Below are 22,031 nucleotides of genomic sequence, written 5' to 3' on the forward strand. Positions count from 1 at the left end.
TTTGAACTTTAAACTTTATAAACATAAACTATACATATTCTGCAGAACCTTTGAGGTATCTCTCTTTATTTGAGGATTAATCGCAACATCACAAGGGACAGTTTTTGGGCCATTGCTCTGCCCCTGACACTCAAACTCTCACTACACACAACAGCTTGTCATTAATTATGTATAATAACTCATTCTCTCAATTTAATGATAGTGGATGTCAATAAAAGATAAGAAAGAGATAATAAAAAATATTGTTTTAATATTTATCAACTCACCCACTGAATATGCAAGAGCTTTTTTCTGCCTGTAGACAAACATCTCTCTGTCGTCTGCTCTATGTCTCTGTTGTTTCCTGCTCTCCTCCATTTCCTCCAGTCTCTTTCTGTCCATCTCATAGTGAAGGTAACTGTTTCCTGCAACCATTTCTTCTATCTTCTCCAGCAGCTGTGTAACCTGTGTATCATCGCCTCTATTTTCATTGTTGAGGACATGATATCTGTTCCCACATTTCTCTACTAGAGACTGCAGGGCCCCTTCACTCTCAATGTACTGCTCAATGGTTGTGTCTCCCAGCCAGTCTCCATAGGTGAACAGCACCATGGTGTGACTCCACACACTCTTACTGAGAAACTCCAGGTGTTCCTGCAATATGCCTAGCTCGTCCTCTGTAATGGCATCAATCACACGTATGACCAGGACGATAGCATGTGGTCCTGGAGGACACAGAGACACACTGAGCACAATCTCCTGTTTAGTGAGCTCAGGAGTGTTTTCGAGTTTGCTGTTACTCCACCATCCTGGAGCCTCGACTACTGTGACCTGTCTGCCTGCTACTTCTCCCTGTCTCTTCACACACTGAGCTGTTCTCCCTGCAGTATCAAACTCCTCTCTGCCCAGGATGGTGTTTCCTGATGAACTCTTCCCAGCATATCCGTTTCCCAGCAGCAAAACTCTGAACTCTGACAGTGGGGGTGATTTACCTGTGATATAGAATTTATGAATTATAAAGACATACGTGATATTAAAATTTCAATCTTACAGAGCAGGTTTAATTTAAATCTAATGATTCATATTTCAGAGTGTGACCACACACATTTACATTTAGATAGATTTCCTTAATACTGTGAATAACATGCCTGTAGTAATAGGGTTTTTTAAAAAACACACCATTTACAGACATTGATTATTTTACATTCTTTTAAATGTATTCAAATGTGTATACATGTGTCATTATATTTTGTATTTAATGTGAATTACTATTGTTTTATTATTGTGAAAAAGCATTCACTTTATAAGTGAAATATTCATATTTGTCTGGTCATTTTGAGTTGGGTTTGTAAATTATCAAACAGAACTCACTCTTCAGTGACTGGAGGTGTTGTCTTTGCATCTCCACCTTCATCTGTCTCTCTTTTGCTCTCTCTCCGTCTTTTTCCCTCCTTTCCTGTGTTTCCTCCAGTCTCTTTCTGTTCATCTCAAAGTGATGGCCCCTGTTTCCTTCCACAATTTCTTCAATTTTCTCCAGCAGCTGTGTAACCTGTGTATCATCCTCTCTATTTTCATTGTTGAGGACATGATATCTGTTCCCACATTTCTCTATGAGACACTGCAGGGTCCCTTCACTCTCAATGTGCTGCTCAATGGTTGTGTCTCCCAGCCTGTCTCCATAGGTGAACAGCACCAAGGTGTGACTCCACACACTCTCACTGAGAAACTCCAGGTGTTCCTGCAATATGCCTCGCTTGTCCTCTGTAATGGCTTTATCCACACGTATGACCAGGAGGACAGCATGTGGTTCTGGAGGACAATGAGACACACTGAGTACAATCTCCTGTTTAGTGAGCTCAGGAGTGTATTTGAGGTTGATATTATTCCACCATCCTGGAGCCTCGACTACTGTGACCTGTCTTCCTGCTACTTCTCCCTGTCTCTTCACACACTGAGCTGTTCTTCTCTTCAGGTCAAACTCCTCTCTGCCCAGGATGGTGTTTCCTGATGAACTCTTCCCAGCATTTATGTTCCCCAGCAGCAAAACTCTGAACTCTGACAGTGGAGGTGATTTGCCTGTAATATAGATTGTACAGTATGAATTATAAAGACATACATGATATTTAAATTCCAATATTACAGATTATGTTTTCTTTAAATAAAAAGATTAATATTTCAGAGTGTGACCACATACATTTACATTTAGATACATTTCCCTAATAATGTGAAAAACATTCCCGTAGTAAGAGGGAACAGACCATTTAAAGAAATTAGTAAATTTACTGTCTTTCAAATGTATTCAAATGTGTATACATGTGTCATTATAGATTTGATTTAATGTGTCAATAACTACTGTTTCATTTTTGTTAAAAAGCATTCACTTTATGAGGGAAAGAGTTATATTTGTGTGGTGATTTTGAGGTGGGTTTGAAAATTATCAAACAGAACTCACTCTTCAGTGACTGGAGGTGTTGTCTTTGCTTCTCCACCTTCATCAGTCTCTCTTGTGCTCTCTCTTCCACTTTTTTCCTTTTTTCCTGTGTTTCCTCCAGTCTCTTTCTGTTCATCTCAAATTGATGGCCTCTGTTTCCTGCAGCCATTTCTTCTATCTTCTCCAACAGCTGTGTAACCTGTGTATCATCACCTCTATTTTCATTGTTGAGGACATGATATCTGTTCCCACATTTCTCTATTAGAGACTGCAGGGCCCCTTCACTCTCAATGTACTGCTCAATGGTTGTGTCTCCCAGCCAGTCTCCATAGGTGAACAGCACCATGGTGTGACTCCACACACTCTTACTGAGAAACTCCAGGTGTTCCTGCAATATGCCTAGCTCGTCCTCTGTAATGGCTTCACTCACATATATGACCAGGAGGACAGCATGTGGTCCTGGAGGACACAGAGACACACTGAGCACAATCTCCTGTTTAGTGAGCTCAGGAGTGTCTTTGAGGTTGAAATTACTCCACCATCCTGGAGCCTCGACTACTGTGACCTGTCTGCCTGCTACTTCTCCCTGTCTCTTCACACACTGAGCTGTTCTTCTCTTCAGGTCAAACTCCTCTCTGCCCAGGATGGTGTTTCCTGATGAACTCTTCCCAGCATTTATGTTCCCCAGCAGCAAAACTCTGAACTCTGACAGTGGAGGTGATTTGCCTGTAATATAGATTGTGTGAATTATGAACACATACTGCACATGATATTAAAATTCCAATCTTACAGATAATTTTTTATTTCAATGAAAACATTAATATTTCAGAGTGTGACCATACACATTTACATTCAGATAGATGTTCCTGATAGTGTGAAAAACATGCCCTTAGTAATAGGGTTTACAAACAGACCATTTAAAGAAATTGGTTCATTTACTGTCTTTTAAATGTATTCAAATGTGTAAAAGTATGTGTCATTACATATTTTATTAAATGTGTCAATAACTACTGTTTCATTATTGTTAAAAATGCATTCACTTTATAAATGAAAGATTAATATCTGTGTGGTGATTTTCAGGTAGGTTTGTAAAATATCAAACACAACTCACTCTTCAGTGACTGGAGGTGTTGTCTTTGCTTCTTCACCTTCATCAGTCTCTCTTTGGCTCTCTTTTCCACTTCTTTCCTCTTTTCCTGTGTTTCCTCCAGTCTTTTTCTGTTCATTTCAAAGTGATGGCCCCTGTTTCCTTCCACCATTTCTTCAATTTTCTCCAACAGCTGTGTAACCTGTGTATCATCGCCTCTATTTTCATTGTTGAGGACATGATATCTGTTCCCACATTTCTCTACTAGAGACTGCAGGGCCCCTTCACTCTCAATGTACTGCTCAATGGTTGTGTCTCCCAGCCAGTCTCCATAGGTGAACAGCACCATGGTGTGACTCCACACACTCTTACTGAGAAACACCAGGTGTTCCTGCAATATGCCTAGCTCGTCCTCTGTAATGGCTTTATCCACACGTATGACCAGGATGACAGCATGTGGTCCTGGAGGACACAGAGACACACTGAGCACAATCTCCTGTTTAGTGAGCTCAGGAGTGTCTTTGAGGTTAATATTATCCCACCATCCTGGAGCCTCGACTACTGTGACCTGTCTGCCTGCTACTTCTCCCTGTCTCTTCACACACTGAGCTGTTCTCCCTGCAGTATCAAACTCCTCTCTGCCCAGGATGGTGTTTCCTGATGAACTCTTCCCAGCATTTCTGTTTCCCAGCAGCACAACTCTGAACTCTGACAGTGGAGGTGATTTACCTGTGATATAGAATTTATGAATTATAAAGACATACGTGATATTAAAATTTCAATCTTACAGAGTAGGTTTAATTTAAATCTAATGATTCATATTTCAGAGTGTGACCACACACATTTACATTTAGATAGATTTCCTTAATACTGTGAATAACATGCCTGTAGTTATAGGGTTTTTAAAAACACACCATTTACAGACATTGATTATTTTACATTATTTTAAATGTATTCAAATGTGTATACATGTGTCATTATATTTTGTATTTAATGTGAATAACTATTGTTTCATTATTGTGAAAAAGCATTCACTTTATAAGTGAAATATTCTTATTCGTCTGGTAATTTTGAGTTGGGTTTGTAAATTATCAAACAGAACTCACTCTTTAGTGACTGGAGGTGTTGTCTTTGCTTCTCCACCTTCATCAGTCTCTCTTTTGCTCTCTCTTCGTCTTTTTCCCTCTTTTCCTGTGTTTCCTCCAGTCTCTTTCTGTCCATCTCAAAGTGATGGCCCCTGTTTCCTTCCACAATTTCTTCAATTTTCTCCAACAGCTGTGTAACCTGTGTATCATCACCTCTATTTTTATTGTTGAGGACATGATATCTGTTCCCACATTTCTCTATGAGAGACTGCAGGGCCCCTTCACTCTCAATGTACTGCTCAATGGTTGTGTCTCCCAGCCAGTCACCATAGGTGAACAGCACCATGGTGTGACTCCACACACTCTCACTGAGAAACTCCAAGTGTTCCTGCAATATGCCTCGCTCCTCCTCTGTAATGGTTTCATCCAGACCTATGACCAGGATGACAGCATGTGGTCCTGGAGGACATAGAGACACACTGAGCACAATCTCCTGTTTAGTGAGCTCAGGAGTGTATTTGAGGTTGATATTATTCCACCATCCTGGAGCCTCGACTACAGTGATCTGTCTGCCTGCTACTTCTCCCTGTCTCTTCACACACTGAGATGTTCTTCTCTTCAGGTCAAACTCCTCTCTGCCCAGGATGGTGTTTCCTGATGAACTCTTCCCAGAATGTATGTTCCCCAGCAGAACAATCCTGACCTCTGAGAGCTGTGGAACATCACCTGCATTTAGAAACAGCATATCATTTATCATTTGAGAGGGAGTCAGAAGGAAGCTATTGTTTCTAATTGAAGGTAAAATGTAAGGGTGTAAGGATATGCAGTGTTAACCCCCAGCACTATTTCTATGAAACAAAGTTTTTTTTTTTTTTTCATGACTATCATCAGGGAAACACTTTTTTGATTACAGCCTAAATGCAAACTTTTTAACCCCTTGATCTTCATCCGATGCCTCCCACCCGGGTCACAAGCTCTTCGAGGTCCTTCCCTCCGGCAGGAGGCTGCGGTCCATCAGGACCAAAACCTCATGCCTCAAAACCAGCTTCTTCCCAGCAGCAGTTGGCCTTATTAACAAGGCCCGGGATCCCCATCTGACTTGGACTCTTATCCCGCCCCCACACCTCAAGTCTGTGTTATGTTAACACACATGATATTACATTGCACATTCACTGTTGCACTCCGGCCCTGCATTTTTCCACTTTACTGTTTAATATACTTTTTTTTATATATATATATCTGTATCCAAACTGTGTTCTTTCAGAAGTATTTATTATTATTTATTTATTATATTTGTCATTTTTTTAATGTATCGGCAACGGCCGATTTTTGGAAAAAAAAGGGGGGGTAGTTCTCTGGATTCCTAGATTATGGATGTTTGTAAGTATTAGGCTGTGTGTGTGTGTGTGTGTACGGGGGCACAGACTTAAGATACTAGTAGGGGAGTTAAATTGTGTGCATCTACTTATTATTAGTATGACGCTTTAGCATGCAAATTAATGGGAAAACGTTTAGATATCGGCCCTAAAAATCGGCCAAAATAAATCGGCAGCCCATATCGGCTATCGGTTAACCCTGACCTCTAAGTATCGGCATCGGCATCGGTTATAGAAAAATCCATATCGGCCTCTAATTGTGTGTGCATGTTTTTATGTTTACTGTATGCACCATACACCAGAACAAATTCCAGGTAGGCGTATACCTACTTGGCAACAAATACAATTCTGATTCTGCACACACAAAGAAACACAGACACACAGACAACCACAGAAACACACAGACACACAGGATGTAAGGCTAAATTGATGGACTCACCACTAGATGATCCCCCTGCAGCCATCTCTTCAGTTTCACTCAGACTGCCTCAGTGTCATGAAGAACCTACGGCTGAAAGAAACATTTTCAACCTGTTTGAAAGGAGACAACATAGCAGCATAATGGTATTATATGGTAGATAATAGTCTCTAAAGATAACTACATATTATAATGTAAAAAGTAAAGAATTGCCTTAAAGGTACAGACTGTTCCATGTGTCATGACAACAGCTTGCCTTGAAATATTTGTGGAAACGGGGGATTTTAGGGGTGGATAAAAAGTTTTTTTTCTAAAGATTCAAGGCAAGGGAGAATGTTGTAGTACTGTACATTTTCCAAAGTAGACTTCCTGAGATAGAAAACATTTGACAAAGTTACAGCAGCACGAGTCACTTTTGGGTGAAGTATGAAGTGTTTTGGTGGTTGCTGTGAAATGTTTGGAAAAAGTGTACATGGTATTGAGACATTAGTGAAAAAGTTTGGAAAAAATTGTAAGGCAGTGGAGTTAAAAAAAGTCTAATACTGAAGTCTAATGCTTCTAGCGTGGCACTGACACTGAAGTCAGGAGTCAGCTTCAGACAAACAACACAGGTCTGATACACACACCACGCAAAAACACTCACACACACATAAAACGATCAGAACAAAATTAGCTTTACAGTGTTACTCTAAATAACTCCTACTTTTTCATTCCACGCTCTCATTTCTTCACACATCTTTAAATAACCACAAAATGGGCTAACATGTCTCTGCTACAAACTGCTATGAATGTAGCATACCCCTAAGAGTAGATAGAGGAGAGATCCCTGTGGTCATGTGATATACTGGTTTAACTAGAAATGATCAGAGCAGGCCCTCTAGTGGTGAACTTGTAGAACTACTTAATTGACCATGGATATATTTTTCACAGTACAAATATTATCCATGTTCAACATTAGCTAGCCAGTAGACACAAAACAAAGAGTGTCTTTGGGTGCTTCCATTACAGTGGACTATTACAGCCAGATAAGGACCTAGCGTCCACTTTATTATACAATCACAAAGTGCACCAGTAACACACTAATAATTAACATAGAGACAACTTAATGACCTTTGTAGTTTCACACAGTTCTGGACAATTACAGTTTTTGAACCACGACTTTCCTTGATAACCCTGAGTTAAATCTGAGTGGGTTGAACTCCCTGCGTAGTGCAGCCCTCTGATTAAGCAAGTATGTAAAAATTATGTTGAAAAATCTTAAGAATTGTAGCCCTAAACAATCTGTATGTAGAACTTCAAAGCATTTAAATTCCGGTGCTTGTCATTTAAAAGTAATTTGTTCATTTGGGGGGAAAAAAAACATTAAAGGGATAGTTCGGTTTTTAAGACATGAATCTGAAAGTTGATTCGCGAAAGTCTGATTCACCAAAGTTGCCTGAGAGAAACGTCCACCACAGGAAAACGATGAAAACTGAGACAACATTTGATACAATTGACATAAAGCATCGTTTTTCTGTGATGGACGTTTCTCTCAGGCAACTTTGGTGAATCAAACTTTCGCGAATCAACTTTCGCGAAATCAAACAGGTAGACTCTACTAGTAGTATCTGCCGTAGACTCTGCAGTATCGAGCGTATTGAAAATAGGGCCAAGTGATAACGAGGTGTGACTTTTTCCACTACAATGTTTTTGGGATGCAAATATATCACTCTTTTGAACACATAATGTTTTGGGAAGAGAAACTTTTTATTTTGCTGGGTCTAGCAAACCTGCCGGACTACTTTCGGTTTGACCAAAACTGGACGAGAACTCTGCTCACAGGACGCTGTCGGGGGTAAGTGATGCATGATTGCATGACACTGGTGACGGGGAAGACATACATATTCATGTCTTAAAAACCGAACTATCCCTTTAAGTAACTCATGGGTCAACATTAGTGTAGCTTGAACTTCTTGAAGTCCCAGACCCATCCCACTTCATACTCATGATGTGTGAGGACACATGCTTCTACCAGATACAACAACATACACCTCAAGATACATATACACCTCAAGATACACCTCAACATGATTTCATATATCTCTGTGTTACCTTGAGCTTGGGACATGGCTTTTCCATGGGTATGAAGTAAATTTTCATTGCTCATCCAAGTTTTTGTGCTCCCCTTGATAACCCGTGTTAGATCTGAGTGGGTTAAGGCATCTGCATGGTTATCCAATTCACCTTGTACGACTTCACGAGAGACACGCCCTTTCTAATCTGATGATCGTACGACTCACCTTTACCTGCATGGTTCTACGAGGGGCTGTGGAGATTACCATAGGTTTATTATGATGTTACAAGGCCATTACATCATCATCAACAACAGTAGAACTATTAAATAAGAAATCGTTTGTTTTTATCCCGTGTATTTTCCGTTAATGATCGGAGGCTGTTGTTGTGAAATGAATTACTAACGACAATGACCAAGCTGGCGGTTATTGCTGAATATTTTCTATGTTTATACCACACACACAGTTCTGCTTTTTTACGTCTACAATTCAGGTTCTTTTACAATTTAATCATTTACACTGCATCCTCTGCTAGCTCAAACACAAAGAGGCTGTTCGAAAACCAAGAAATGTTTTTATTATTGCTGTAATTAGACGACGTCTCCCTATGCTTTATATGCGGCGAGCTCCACGATAGAGCAAGGAAGAAGGGAGATGTCGGTTTTCCTCCTGCATCGCCGCTGGTACCCTTCATAGTTTTTTTTCATTTTTACAAACTTGTCCCTGATCTTCCTCCAACTCCTAATGCACTCCTGGACCTCCAGCCCCAGGTTCCCAGCGATCTCTCAGCGATTTTTTTAAAACGGCGGTGCTGTCATATAGGGAACGAAACAGGAAACGTGATTTTAGTCAGGGGTGTCGGACAGCTCTGATCGGATAGTGAGAAAATTCAAGCGGTGCTCCAGAGGCCATCCGAGACCCTCGGATGGCTCTCCAAGGTGCTCAAAGGTGTGGTCCCACTTCAAGGAGGGCGTTTTAGGGCGTGCCTCGTGAGATCGGAGAGCACGATCGGATAAGCATGTGGGGGCCTTTAAACTCCCTGCGTAGTGCAGCCCTCTGATTAAGTGAGTAATGATTTGTGCCTCTGTTTTTGTAAATCTACAAAGCATCTAAATACCTGTGAAGTGCTTTTCATTTAGAAGAGCTTTTTTCATTGGGGGGTATTTCAAAAAGCCATTAAGAAACTCATTCGTCAACAGTAGTCTAGCTCGAATTTGTTGAAGTCCCAGACCCACTCCATCCACACTCATGACTGGTTAGTACACATGATTCTACCAGAGACAACAACAGATACTCTTCAGCATGATTTCACATATCTCTGTGTTAGGTCAGGTTAATTCACAAACCATGTCACGACCACTGTCTGTGAGCGCCTCACCCACAACCACTGGCTTGCTTTTTCAGCAGCCTCAGACAACCATACTGTTTTTAAATGCTTGTTGTCTGGGCTACAGATAGCTCTTTTAATGAAGAGCTTACAATTCATGAGTTCTACTGGTTCTCAACATTGTTTTCCTCCGTTGTTTGAATTTGAAACCTGATGGCGCTCAACGTAGCCCACACACACACGACTCCCTGCCCCTTAACTCAGACAGGTAATGGTTATTGGCCCTAAACAACTGAGAAATACATTATTGTTCCACCTACCCAAAGTCCTTTCCCTCCCAGATGCAATGAACACTACCCACACACACGCAACTCAGTGGAATTTAGTCAAGATGAGGCATGTCTGAGCTTTCCTCTGATTAACATGAGCCTGTGACTCTTCCTAAAACTGTTCGACCCCTGGGGAGCAGAACTCAGAAACACACACACACACACAGAGAAACACACACACAACGCAAACACACACAAACAAAACGATCATAACAAAATAAGCTTTACAGTGTTAAATCCTACTTTTTCATTCCACACACTCTCTCTCTCTCTCTCTCTCTAACTCATAAATCTTCTTTAAATAACAGCAGCATCAGCTACCATGTCTCTGCTACTAAATGCTATGAATGTATCATTCCTCTACAGTGGTTCTCAACCAGGGGTACGTGAAGGTAGTCCAGGGGGTACGTGAGATTTTTAAAAGATATATTTTAAATTAGCCTCCATTCAAAAATAATTTAAAAATAGTTATTATACGGCTCTTCAGAATGTTCCAAAATGAACGTTGATTTGTATGGGCCATATGTGGGTTAAATGTCTGCGTTCGCAGGTTTGTAATTCCTTGATATTCACTGCCGCGGAAAGTTTATCACCGCTGTCATTGGCAACGGGTTTTTTTCTTCTAATTCACATCTTTCATATCATTCCGCAAGTATTTCGGTTAGTTAACGTAACGGAAGGTCATTGAAACTTGAAGTCAGAAGGTGGATTGCTAAGCATTTGCGTGCAGAACTATTTTTTTCTAAGCGGAAATCACGAAATGGCAACAAACTCATTCAAAAGAGGTATTCTGGAGGAATGTCTTCTATCGTTTTGGCAAGTAACTGTATAATAAGCGCGATTTTTTTTTCCGCGAAAACATGGGAGCTGAACACACACAACTGCTGCTGCACACAGAAGTGCTATGGCTCGAGGGAGAATACTCAAACGGCTGTTGGAATTACGATCTGAAGTACAGACCTTTCTGATTGAGCACAGATCCCCCAATGCCACACAGACTGGCTTGCAAATATGTGCTATCTGGCAGATATTCAGCAAACTGAACGAACTGAATATGTCTGCAGGGAAAGGACACCAGCATTTTAAACCTGCATGACAAGGTGGTAGGCTTCCCGAAGAAAGCAGTGCTGTGGAGAAGAGCCTCTGCACAGGGGAATTTCACCTGATTTCCTCAGATGGATGATTTTCTCTCTAGTGAGGATGTGGACAGAGCTCCAGTCCAGTTGGTCATCGTGGGACATTAGACCAATTTGATTCAACATTTTAATTTTCAATTTCCTACTTTCCTGACATGGAGGAGAAATCTGCACAGCTGGATTGGGTGAAAAAAAAACATTTCTCTTGTCCGAATCATGTGGAAGCTCTGTCACTCATGGAAGTGTCATCTGACCGTGGGCTCCAGATGAAGTTTGCCTCATCCACACTCACACAGTTTTGGATTTATGTGAAGCAGGAGCACCCTGACCTGGGAGAGAAAGCTTTGGAGCAGCTACTACCCTATGCCTCCACATATTTATGTGAGGCCTCCTTCTCTGCAATGACTGTGATCAAAACAAAGCAGAGAAACAGACTGTGCCTGGAGAAGAGCTTGATCACAGCAGTTGCCTCCTTGCCACCAAGACTGACAAAGATATTCAGTGAAGCACAAGTTTCTAACTAAAATGTAATTGCAAACGCACTCAGTTCAATGCAACAATGTTCAATGTTCAATCTTCAGTGCTGACAGTTTAATAAATCAGACAATGATGGCATAACGCTGTGTATAACATATTTTTTTCAATCAAAAATGCTTTGCGCTGGTTAGGGGGTACTTGGCTGAAAAAATATTTCACAGGGGGTACAATACTGAAAAAAGGTTGAGAACCACTGCTCTAAGGCCACTGCCACACTAAGCCGATTTTCATACTTTCCGGAACGGAACCTTGACAAACTGGCCTCCCGGCCAGACAAATCTGCCATTTGGAGCGTCTCTTACCGTCAAGGTTAGAATCCACTCTCCAGAGTGGGAAGGTTGCAATCTACCCTGCTAACAGAGCCTGTCTGACCGCAAATCGGGTTTGAATCCGCAAATCTAATGACGTAATTATCCCACGTGAACGCTGGAAGCTGTCAAGTAGTCACGTACATCTTCCCAATCGCAATAAAAACAAAAAAAGTCTTCTGTTCTGTTTATGGCTGGCAAACAACAATCTAAGAAGGGCACGTTTTATTCACTGAGTTACCAAAGCAGTCTTCTTTATGGGGACTAATTAGCACCGCACTGAATTACACAACTAATATTACTAGATACATATAATAGTGGACATTACACTAGGCAACATGGATCTCATTCATATCTCATCCAGTCGAAATCTTAGCAGGATTGAACACATCTTTATTACAGCGTATCAACATAAGAACAGAACATAGCTAAATCTCCGCTTAGCATGCTAATCACTACTTATAGCACTAGAAGGTAGCCCAAAATGTGGTATTAATTTAATACACGATCTAACACAGTAGCAACTTCATGAAAACCCTTACTTTCGTTAGGTATGCACATAATGCATCACATACAGGTCGAACAATGATGATTTAAGCATAGGAAATGTATAAGGCACAGTATGGTCAACTACTTGGCGACAAACTGAACTGTCACTAACTTAACTAGTTGTAACTTGTCGTCGTCTTCTTCTCCGAGTCTTCTTCTCCATTTCCGGTAGCACCCTTCACAGCGCCACCAACAGGCCTTGCATATGTACTACAGCAGATTCACCAGTTTCAATGGGTGTGTGTGGCCGCAGCACAGCACAGCACAGCTTTGTCTGGCCGCGATTGACTAACCCCGAATTCGTTCCGGAAAGTATGAAAATCGGCTTAGTGTGGCAGTGGCCTAAGAGAAGAAAGAGGAGAGCTCCCTGTGGTCATGTCATGTACTGGTTTAACTAAAAATTATCAGAGCAGACCCTCTAGTGGTGAACTTGTAGAACTACTTAGTTTGCCATGGGTATATTTTTCACAGTACAAATATTATCCATGTTCAACATTAGCTAGCCAGTAGACACAAAACAAAGAGTGTCTTTGGGTGCTTCCAATACAGTGGACTATTACAGCCAGATAAGGACCTAGCATCCAATGTATTAAACAATCACAAACCATGCACCAGTAACACACTACTAATTAACACAGAGACAACTTAATGACCTTTGTAGTTTCACACAAATGTGGAGAATCACAGTTTTTGAACCCTGACTTCCCTTGATAACCCTGAGTTAAATCTGAGTGGGTTGAACTCCCTGCGTAGTACAGCACTGTGATCACGTGAGTAATGAGTTGCTAAATCTTAACAACTGTTGCAAAATCATAACACCTGAAGCCCTAAACAATCTGTATGTAGAACTACAAAACATTTAAATGATCTTATGTTTTAGGCTGTTGTTTGTCTTTAAAAAAACTAATTAAGACAAATTGTATTAATCTTGGCATAGGTTGAATGTTAAATAATGTGGTTAAGATATGACAACCATTGTATGAGAGAGAAGGAGGTATTGAGTGTTAGTATTATTATTTATTAACTCCTCATACTAGGCCAGACAGGAGTGTGATCGACTTTGAGCCTGGGACGTGGCTTTTCCATGGGCATAAAGTACATTTTCACCGTTCATCCAAGTTTTTGTGCTCTCCTTGATATCGCTGAGTAAAATCTGAGTGTGTTAAACCCCCAGCGTATTACAGCCCTCTGATTAAGTGAGTAATGTTTTGTGCTAATGTTGAAAAATAAAAATAACTCTTGCCTTTAAAAAAATCTGTATGTAAAACTACAAAGCATCTTAATACCTGTGCTTTTCATTCAGAAGAACTTTCTTCATTTGGGGGAAAAACTAAAACATTTCAAAAAGCCATTAAGTAACTCATGTGTCAACAGTAGTCTGCTCAATGGTGTTTTGAGCCCTCAACTTCGACTGCCAGGCAGCGGCTGCCTGGAAGGTGGTTCCGCCCCCAAAACTCTTATCCAATCAATGTGCTTCCCACCTCCAAACCTCTGGTTCCGCCCCCAAACCTCTGGTCCAATCCAAACACTTTGAGCCCAAATTCAAACTTTCTGTATAGTGCTCTCATTCCAGCTCCAACTTCATTCTACCTCTCAGCAACGAGTGAAAGCTCCAACTTTACAAAGGTATGTAGCTAATATATTTCTATTTTAAACATGAAATGGCTAATTGTGTTTGCTTCAGGGCTGTACATGTAAGATGGGCCAGCTAATGTTATGTTTAGCATGCAATATGTTAACCATATTTAAAGATAGATCGTGCTAATCTTAGCTGTGGTAATGTCTTTTCAACCTGCTAGCTAGCTCAATCTGGTTAAAACATTAGGTAACAGTAAGCCTACAAAGTAAAATGTATTACTGTAGATTAATCACTGTATAAAATGGGCCGGCTAATGTTATCTTTACCATGCAGTATGTTAACATAAAGATAGATTATGCTAATCTTAGCTGTGGTAATGTCATTTCAACCTGCTAGCTAGCTAAATCTAATTTTAGCTGTGGTAATGTTATTTCAACCTGCTAGCTAGCTAAATCTGGTTAAAACATTAGGTAACAGTAAGCCTATAAAGTAAGACTAATTACTGTAGATATGTATTTAAGTGATTAATTACTGTAGATATGTATTTTAGTGATTGTTAATGGTTAGTGGTTATCTTTCAAATGACGTTGAGCTGCTTTGGAATAAGGGTAACTCTCAGGCAGCCAATTGGTTTTAGATACCTGTGAGGCACTTGATGTTGAGACTGGTTGACTACCAGGCTGCTTACTAACACTGGGTAACTCTCAGGCAGCCAATTGGCTTTGGGTGCCTGTGAGGCACTCAATGTTGATACTGGTTGACTTCCAGGCTGCTTTGGAATAAGGGTAACTGTCAGGCAGCCAATTGGTTTTAGATACCTTTGAGGCACTTGTTGAGACTGGTTGACTTCCAGGCTGCTTACTAACACTGGGTAACTCTCAGGCAGCCAATTGGCTTTGGGTGCCTGTGAGGCACTCGATGTTGAGACTGGTTGACTTCCAGGCTGCTTTGGAATAAGGATAACTCTGAGGCAGCCACCAGTTGTTGTAATAGGCTTTTTAATAGACTTCATACAGGTGACTTTGTGACAGCCAGTGGAGAGGAATCTAGGCATGGTGGATTAACGTTATGCTTTAGACTGCTTAACACTGGCCATGTAGACTACAGTTCAGGTCATCACAAGATAAAATAGTTTAGGATGTGTGTCTCAGGGAGTCATAGGCTTATGTTTTCATACTTTTTCCCCGTTTCAGGCAATGGAGAAGAATTGGCTGAAGTCAATCGAAGATGGCTTAAAGAAGGAAAGGGACCCTAGAATCAAGCAATCCTTTGATATTCTTGAAGGGAATATTCCTGAGGATTTTTTTGAGGATATTAGATTTTTACCATTTTCACATTATTCTGTATCAACTTGGTTACTGTGTGTATGAGTGTTGTACTTGGCCTTGGCCTTTCAATAAAGAATACGTCACACCCCATCAGTCATGTCTCTCCTCCATCATGTGTGTCCTCTGATGATACATTTTTTTAAAATAATTAATGTAAGTTGGGGTTTCATTAACTTGTGACACTCTACTGGAATAAACCCTTATGTGAAGCTGTAGAAATAAGTGTTGAAATTTATTTATTTCATTTCAGGCCCAGCTAGCTAAATGATCAGACTAGTTAAATCAAGATGCCAAGTTCAATACACTTCCAATTCATCATGTGTTTCCTCTGATGATACATTTTTTTAAAATAATTAATGTAAGTTGGGGTTTCATTAACTTGTGACACTCTACTGGAATAAACCCTTATGTGAAGCTGTAGAAATAAGTGTTGAAATGTATTTATTTCATTTCAGGCCCAGCTAGCTAAATGATCAGACTAGTTAAATCAAGATGCCACGTTCAATACACTTCCAATTCAATACACATACACAGTGATGTAGAACATCTAGTTATTTTATTAATTAACAACAACAAACAACAGATTTTTTTATTTTTATTGTTAATATTTGCGATGTGTGTGTCAACACACTTTTTAAAAACGTCAACTACCACCTCTACCATTCCTGGTCCCAAGGTGAGTGTAAGGAGTCCAAAATCCTCATTTGAGCACACCTGGTTGGCGAGGTGCTGGAGCTGTTGTCTGGAGGAAAAGATAAAAACATAAATTCAGGATAAATAATGTCTATTATACCTGTCAGAGCCCAGATATAGGATGTGGAATATTGCAAATTACTTGAACTCCGTGGCTCTCCCTGTGGCCATAGTGGGGTTTAGAGCAGGCAGCATGGCCACTTCTTTAAAATCAATGGCTGCCTGAGAGTTACCCTTATTCCAAAGCAGCCTGGAAGTCAACCAGTATCAACATCGAGTGCCTCACAGGCACCCAAAGCCAATTGGCTGCCTGAGAGTTACCCAGTGTTAGTAAGCAGCCTGGAAGTCAACCAGTCTCAACAAGTGCCTCAAAGGTATCTAAAACCAATTGGCTGCCTGACAGTTACCCTTATTCCAAAGCAGCCTGGAAGTCAACCAGTATCAACATTGAGTGCCTCACAGGCACCCAAAGCCAATTGGCTGCCTGAGAGTTACCCAGTGTTAGTAAGCAGCCTGGTAGTCAACCAGTCTCAACATCAAGTGCCTCACAGGTATCTAAAACCAATTGGCTGCCTGAGAGTTACCCTTATTCCAAAGCAGCTCAACGTCATTTGAAAGATAACCACTAACCATTAACAATCACTAAAATACATATCTACAGTAATTAATCACTTAAATACATATCTACAGTAATTAGTCTTACTTTATAGGCTTACTGTTACCTAATGTTTTAACCAGATTTAGCTAGCTAGCAGGTTGAAATAACATTACCACAGCTAAAATTAGATTTAGCTAGCTAGCAGGTTGAAATGACATTACCACAGCTAAGATTAGCATAATCTATCTTTATGTTAACATATTGCATGGTATAGATAACATTAGCCGGCCCATTTTATACAGTGATTAATCTACAGTAATAAATCTTACTTTGTAGGCTTACTGTTACCTAATGTTTTAACCAGATTGAGCTAGCTAGCAGGTTGAAAAGACATTACCACAGCTAAGATTAGCACGATCTATCTTTAAATATGGTTAACATATTGCATGCTAAACATAACATTAGCTGGCCCATCTTACATGTACAGCCCTAAAGCAAACACAATTAGCCAGTTGAGGGCTCAAAACACCATTGAGCCAGTAGTCTAGCTTGAACTTCTTGAGGTCCCAGACCCACGGCCACTTCATACTCATGGTGTGTGAGGACACATGCTACTACCAGATACAACAACATACACCTCAAGATTTCACATATCTCTGTGTTAAGTCAGGTTAGTTCACAAACCGTGTCACGACCACCGTCTGCGAGCGCCTCACCCACAACCACTGGCTTGCTTTTTCAGCAGCCTCAGACAACCGCACTGATGTTAAACGCTTGGTGTCTGGGCTACAGATAGCTCCTTTAATGAAGAGCTTACAATTCATGCATTCTACTGGTTCTCAGATGGATGCTGCTACATAGTTTTCCTCAATTGTTTGAACTTCAGGAAAATCTGATACCTGATGGTGCTCAACATAGCCCACACACACACGTTCATCACAGCTCCAGACATGAGGTTGAGCTTGAGTTGTGCCACAAGACAAACCTAATTTTGGAGAGCTTATCAATTTACCCCAAGTCATCTAAAAGTTGATGATTACTGAACTAGAAGAACCTTAAACTGTTGATTGGTGTGAAGATTGCAAAGTAAACCTCTGTGACACATTATAATGATGAATGCAATAACTGAAAACAATCTAACAGTCAGTCTTGGTTTAATTTCCTGTGTTTGTTGTATAAAATAACGTACTTCATTTAGGGTGAAAACAATACTTCAATAGTTATACCATTGCCACAACTGTGACAATACTACAATAGTTATAACATTGCCACAACAGTGACGTATGGCATGAACCCCTACAGGCATGCGCAGGTTGGGTGTTCAAGCAGAGCAGAGCCCGTGAGAAGGTGAACAATATGGATGTTTGGAAGATTTTCACTTTCCCTGCTTCCCTCACAGACTCACTGCCACGCCCCTTTCCCAGCCTGTTCATTTCCCCATGCTGTTTCACTCAGCTCCAATTAGCCCTGATCACGGCCGGATTAACCATATGGGCAACTGGGCAACTATTTAATATATAGTAATAATAATAATGATGATAATAATAATAATAATAATAAAACATGTAATTGCAATTATACAGTACATACATTTGGGACAGTGACCCAAAAAAATCACTTTAGTTAACGTCCCACTATGTGTCTTAGTTTGTCTGTGGTGCCTCCTGCGTTGTGTCTGTGCAAGCAGGGCACCCAAGTATTATGATTTCTAATAACATAAGTTCACATTAAACATAATTTACAGCATATGCATTATTTACTTTCGCAAGTAAGCTGTGATATAAGCAAGAAAATGCAATAAAGTACTGCATGTATAAAAAAAACAATCAAGTAAAGTACAGATACTCAGAAATAATACTTGAGTAAAGTAAGAGAGTATTTCTACTCAAGGACTAAAACACCCCTGTGGTTAGGTATGGTTTGTGTTCTGCGGGTGGGGGTAGGTGGGCACCAGAGTCACTGTTGCCCAGGGGCACCATGAAGTCTTAATACGGGCCTGGCCCTGATCACTTGCCACCCTGCCACCAACCTTATAAGCTACACCTGTGCTCACAGTCCCGTCCTTTCACTCAGAGACACAGAGAACTTGAATGCTGCTGCATGTGCTCATCCTGTGTGTGTTATCTGAACAATAAACTACACACAAGCCATCCACACACACACAAGCCATCCACACACACAAGCCTTTCCATCACACAACTTCCTATTACACATACATGCTTTAACACACACACTCACACACACACATCCATACAGTCCTAATCATATCGTCACTCGAAACTCCAATAAACAAATTGAACTGTGAATCCTGACTGGACAAGTGTGTTCTCACCGACACCCCCATTGGTCTCAAGCCAGCCACCGTCAACTCCTCCAATACTCCTTATCAATGGACGTGCAGTATGCTTGCCTCCTTCATATCAGTAAACCATCTTTCTTAACACTCGTTCTGATCATTGACTCACACAACGAGAACATCACAGTTACTTGTATCGCCAGTTGCCTGAGGCACGTTTCACACTGGCTGCTTAAACATATTTACTGGGTCTTACAAGTCTTATATCCGTTGTATAAACACACGTTTTACCTTAGGAAGTGTGTGATAAGATGAGAGCAAACAGTCCTTTCAAGTAGACGACAAAACAAAAAGAGTGACACAATGTCGAAACCTCTTTACTTCTGCATTTTCTGCCCCTCACACTTGTACTCTCGTAATGGTGTCGGCTAAGATTCAACCAATCAGCTTCTGTTTTTCTAATATTCACCCAATCAACTATTGTTGTCAGGTAGACTTGATGTTTGCCAGACCACACAATATTTGTAGGCTACTTGTTAAAAAAAACAGATCACCAGGTGATCTCCTAAAACTTTACTATTTGACATTCATTGCCACAGAATATACATCAAAATAGCTGGCATGCTTGAAAAAGTTTAGAATTCGAAATGCAATACCTACTCTCATGTTTCAATGCGTCTTAATCGGAGGACATTTTGCTGCACCGTTTTCCGACATTGTTTGAACTACAGAAAACTGTTTTCCTGATGTTGTGCCACAAGACCAACCTTTTTTTCAGAGAGCATAACAACTTACCCATTTCAGCTAACTAAAAGTTGTTGACACTTTTAACCTTTTGTTTGGTGTGAAAAAGAAAAACCCTTTTTGGGAATGATGAATATAAAAAACGGCCACCAAGGCACCAATCACACTGGCTGCCTTGAGGCTCCGTTACTTGATTATTCAGTGATGTTTTTAGACCGTTTGGCTACGTTATTGCTTGTACATATTTACTGGACATTACAGGTCTAATATCCGATTATTTTGATCATTTCATTGTATAAACAAGCGTATTACCTTAGGAAGTGTGGGGTGAGAGTAAATAGTCATTTAAAGTACAGGAAACAAAGTGAAACAAAGTCGAAACCATTTCTGTTTCCTGCTACTTGAACTCGCGTGGTTGTGTAGGCTAAAATTCACCCAAACAGCTTCTGTTGTACAGAATTTACGTTTTTTTCATATTATTTTGATCATGTCATTGTATAAACAAACGTATTACCTTAGGAAGTGTGGGGTGAGAGTAAAGAGTCCTTTCAAGTACACGAAACAAAGTCGAAACCTTTTCTGTTTCCTGCCCTTCTTGTGTTGGCTAATATTCACCCAATCAGTTTCTGTTGTCAGGTAGAATCACAGAATGGGTGTTTTCCAGACCATATTTGTAGGCTATTTGTATGTTAGTTTAATTTGACATCCACTGGCGGAGAATATACATCAAAATAACTGGCATGGTTGAAAAAGTTCTGAAAAAAAGAAAGAAAAGAATCAGAAAGGTTTTTACTGCCAAGTAAGTTTTCACCTACCAGGATTTTTTTTTTATGGTACGTTGGTGCAAACAATAAACGTACACAATAAACAATAAACAATACACATATTAAGTTACTTTTCAAACAGCAGGAGTGTGCAAATAAGAGTCCGGGATAAGAGTCAGTGTTGGGGGCTGGGGGTCCCGGGCCTTGTTGATGAGGCCAGCCGCAGACGGGAAGAAGCTGCTCTGGTGGGGTGAGGTTTTGGTCCTGATGGACTGCAGCCTTCTGCCGGAGGGGAGTGGCACAAGGAATTTGTGTTCAGGGTAGGAGTGGTCGGCCATAATCTTCCCTGCACGCCTCATGGTCCTGGATGCCTACAGATCCTTGAGAGATGGCAAATTGCAGCCAATCATCTTCTCCGCAGAACAAATGACACGCTGCAGTCTGCTTTTGTTCTTGGCAGCAGCGTACCAGATGGTGATGGAGGAGGTGAGGAAGGACTTAATGATGGAGATGTAAAAGTTCACCATCATTGCCTTTGGCAGGTTGAAGTTCAAAGTTCATTCAAAGTCCAATGTCACGTTTTAAAGCTTCTTAATGGGAGGACATGGAAACCGAGCCTCCAATCTTCAAACTGCAAACGAATGCTGAACGGACACGCACATTATTTAAGTAAAAGACGATGAAAACCCCTATCTGTACATCCCAGCTCAGATCTTGATATGGACAGCAGGGGTCCTCTGACATCAGGACAGGGACGAAAGGGGTGATGGTGTGGGATAGGTGAGGGAAACAGCTGGCATCAGAAATAAACAGTGTTTTAAAAACACAAACTTTGACTCAATCAATGATTTAATCTTTTTCTGGCTACTGACCCCTCTGTCCCTCCAAAGCCCTGTGTGTGTGTGTGTGTGTGTGTGTGTGTGTGTGTGTGTGTGTGTGTGTGTGTGTGTGTGTGTGAGTGTCTTTGTGTGTGTGTGTGTGTGTGTGTGTGTGTGTGTGTGTGCGTGTGTGTGTTAGGGGTGAAACGGATCAGTGTGTCCACGGTTCGGTTCAGATAACCGTTTTGGGCCTCGGTTTCGGATACGGGTTCGGATTAGGATCATGTCCGTGATAGTAAAAAGGTGGACTTTTTTTTGACGGAGGGTTTGGGGGAGAAACACAAAAATGAATGAGACCCACAGGCTATTTGCAATGTGTTAATTGACTGCAATCAGACAACTTGCAAGGCTTTTTTGTGCAATAAATGTTCCCCTAAATGCATTTGAAAACATGGTGCACTGAGTGTAACATGTAAGAGATAACGGCCGACGAGGCTTAGAACTCTGGCGACGAGCGCAGCATGAAGCCAGAGTTGCCTCTACCTGTCCATTATTTCCATCGAACCGGTCGACCTCGAAGGCATTTATCCCGCTTATC

The 22,031-nt window shown here is 40.8% G+C and overlaps 1 protein-coding gene across 1 annotated transcript in view; it reads right to left on the reverse strand.

Moving 5' to 3' along the window:
* The window catches only part of LOC308367717 (uncharacterized protein), a gene marked incomplete at both ends in the record, with an annotated part of 44,290 nt that overhangs the window by 14,924 nt on the left and 7,335 nt on the right, over nucleotides 1-22,031 (reverse strand). Inside the window, 6 exons of the mRNA XM_080841708.1 lie at nucleotides 267-971; nucleotides 1,351-2,055; nucleotides 2,432-3,136; nucleotides 3,522-4,226; nucleotides 4,604-5,308; nucleotides 6,303-6,312. Coding sequence (XP_080697834.1) covers nucleotides 267-971; nucleotides 1,351-2,055; nucleotides 2,432-3,136; nucleotides 3,522-4,226; nucleotides 4,604-5,308; nucleotides 6,303-6,312 — 3,535 coding nt within the window. The remainder of the gene's footprint in view (nucleotides 1-266; nucleotides 972-1,350; nucleotides 2,056-2,431; nucleotides 3,137-3,521; nucleotides 4,227-4,603; nucleotides 5,309-6,302; nucleotides 6,313-22,031) is intronic.

This window comes from Sprattus sprattus, assembly GCF_963457725.1.
Source record: "Sprattus sprattus genome assembly, chromosome: 1".
NCBI lineage: Eukaryota > Metazoa > Chordata > Actinopteri > Clupeiformes > Clupeidae > Sprattus > Sprattus sprattus.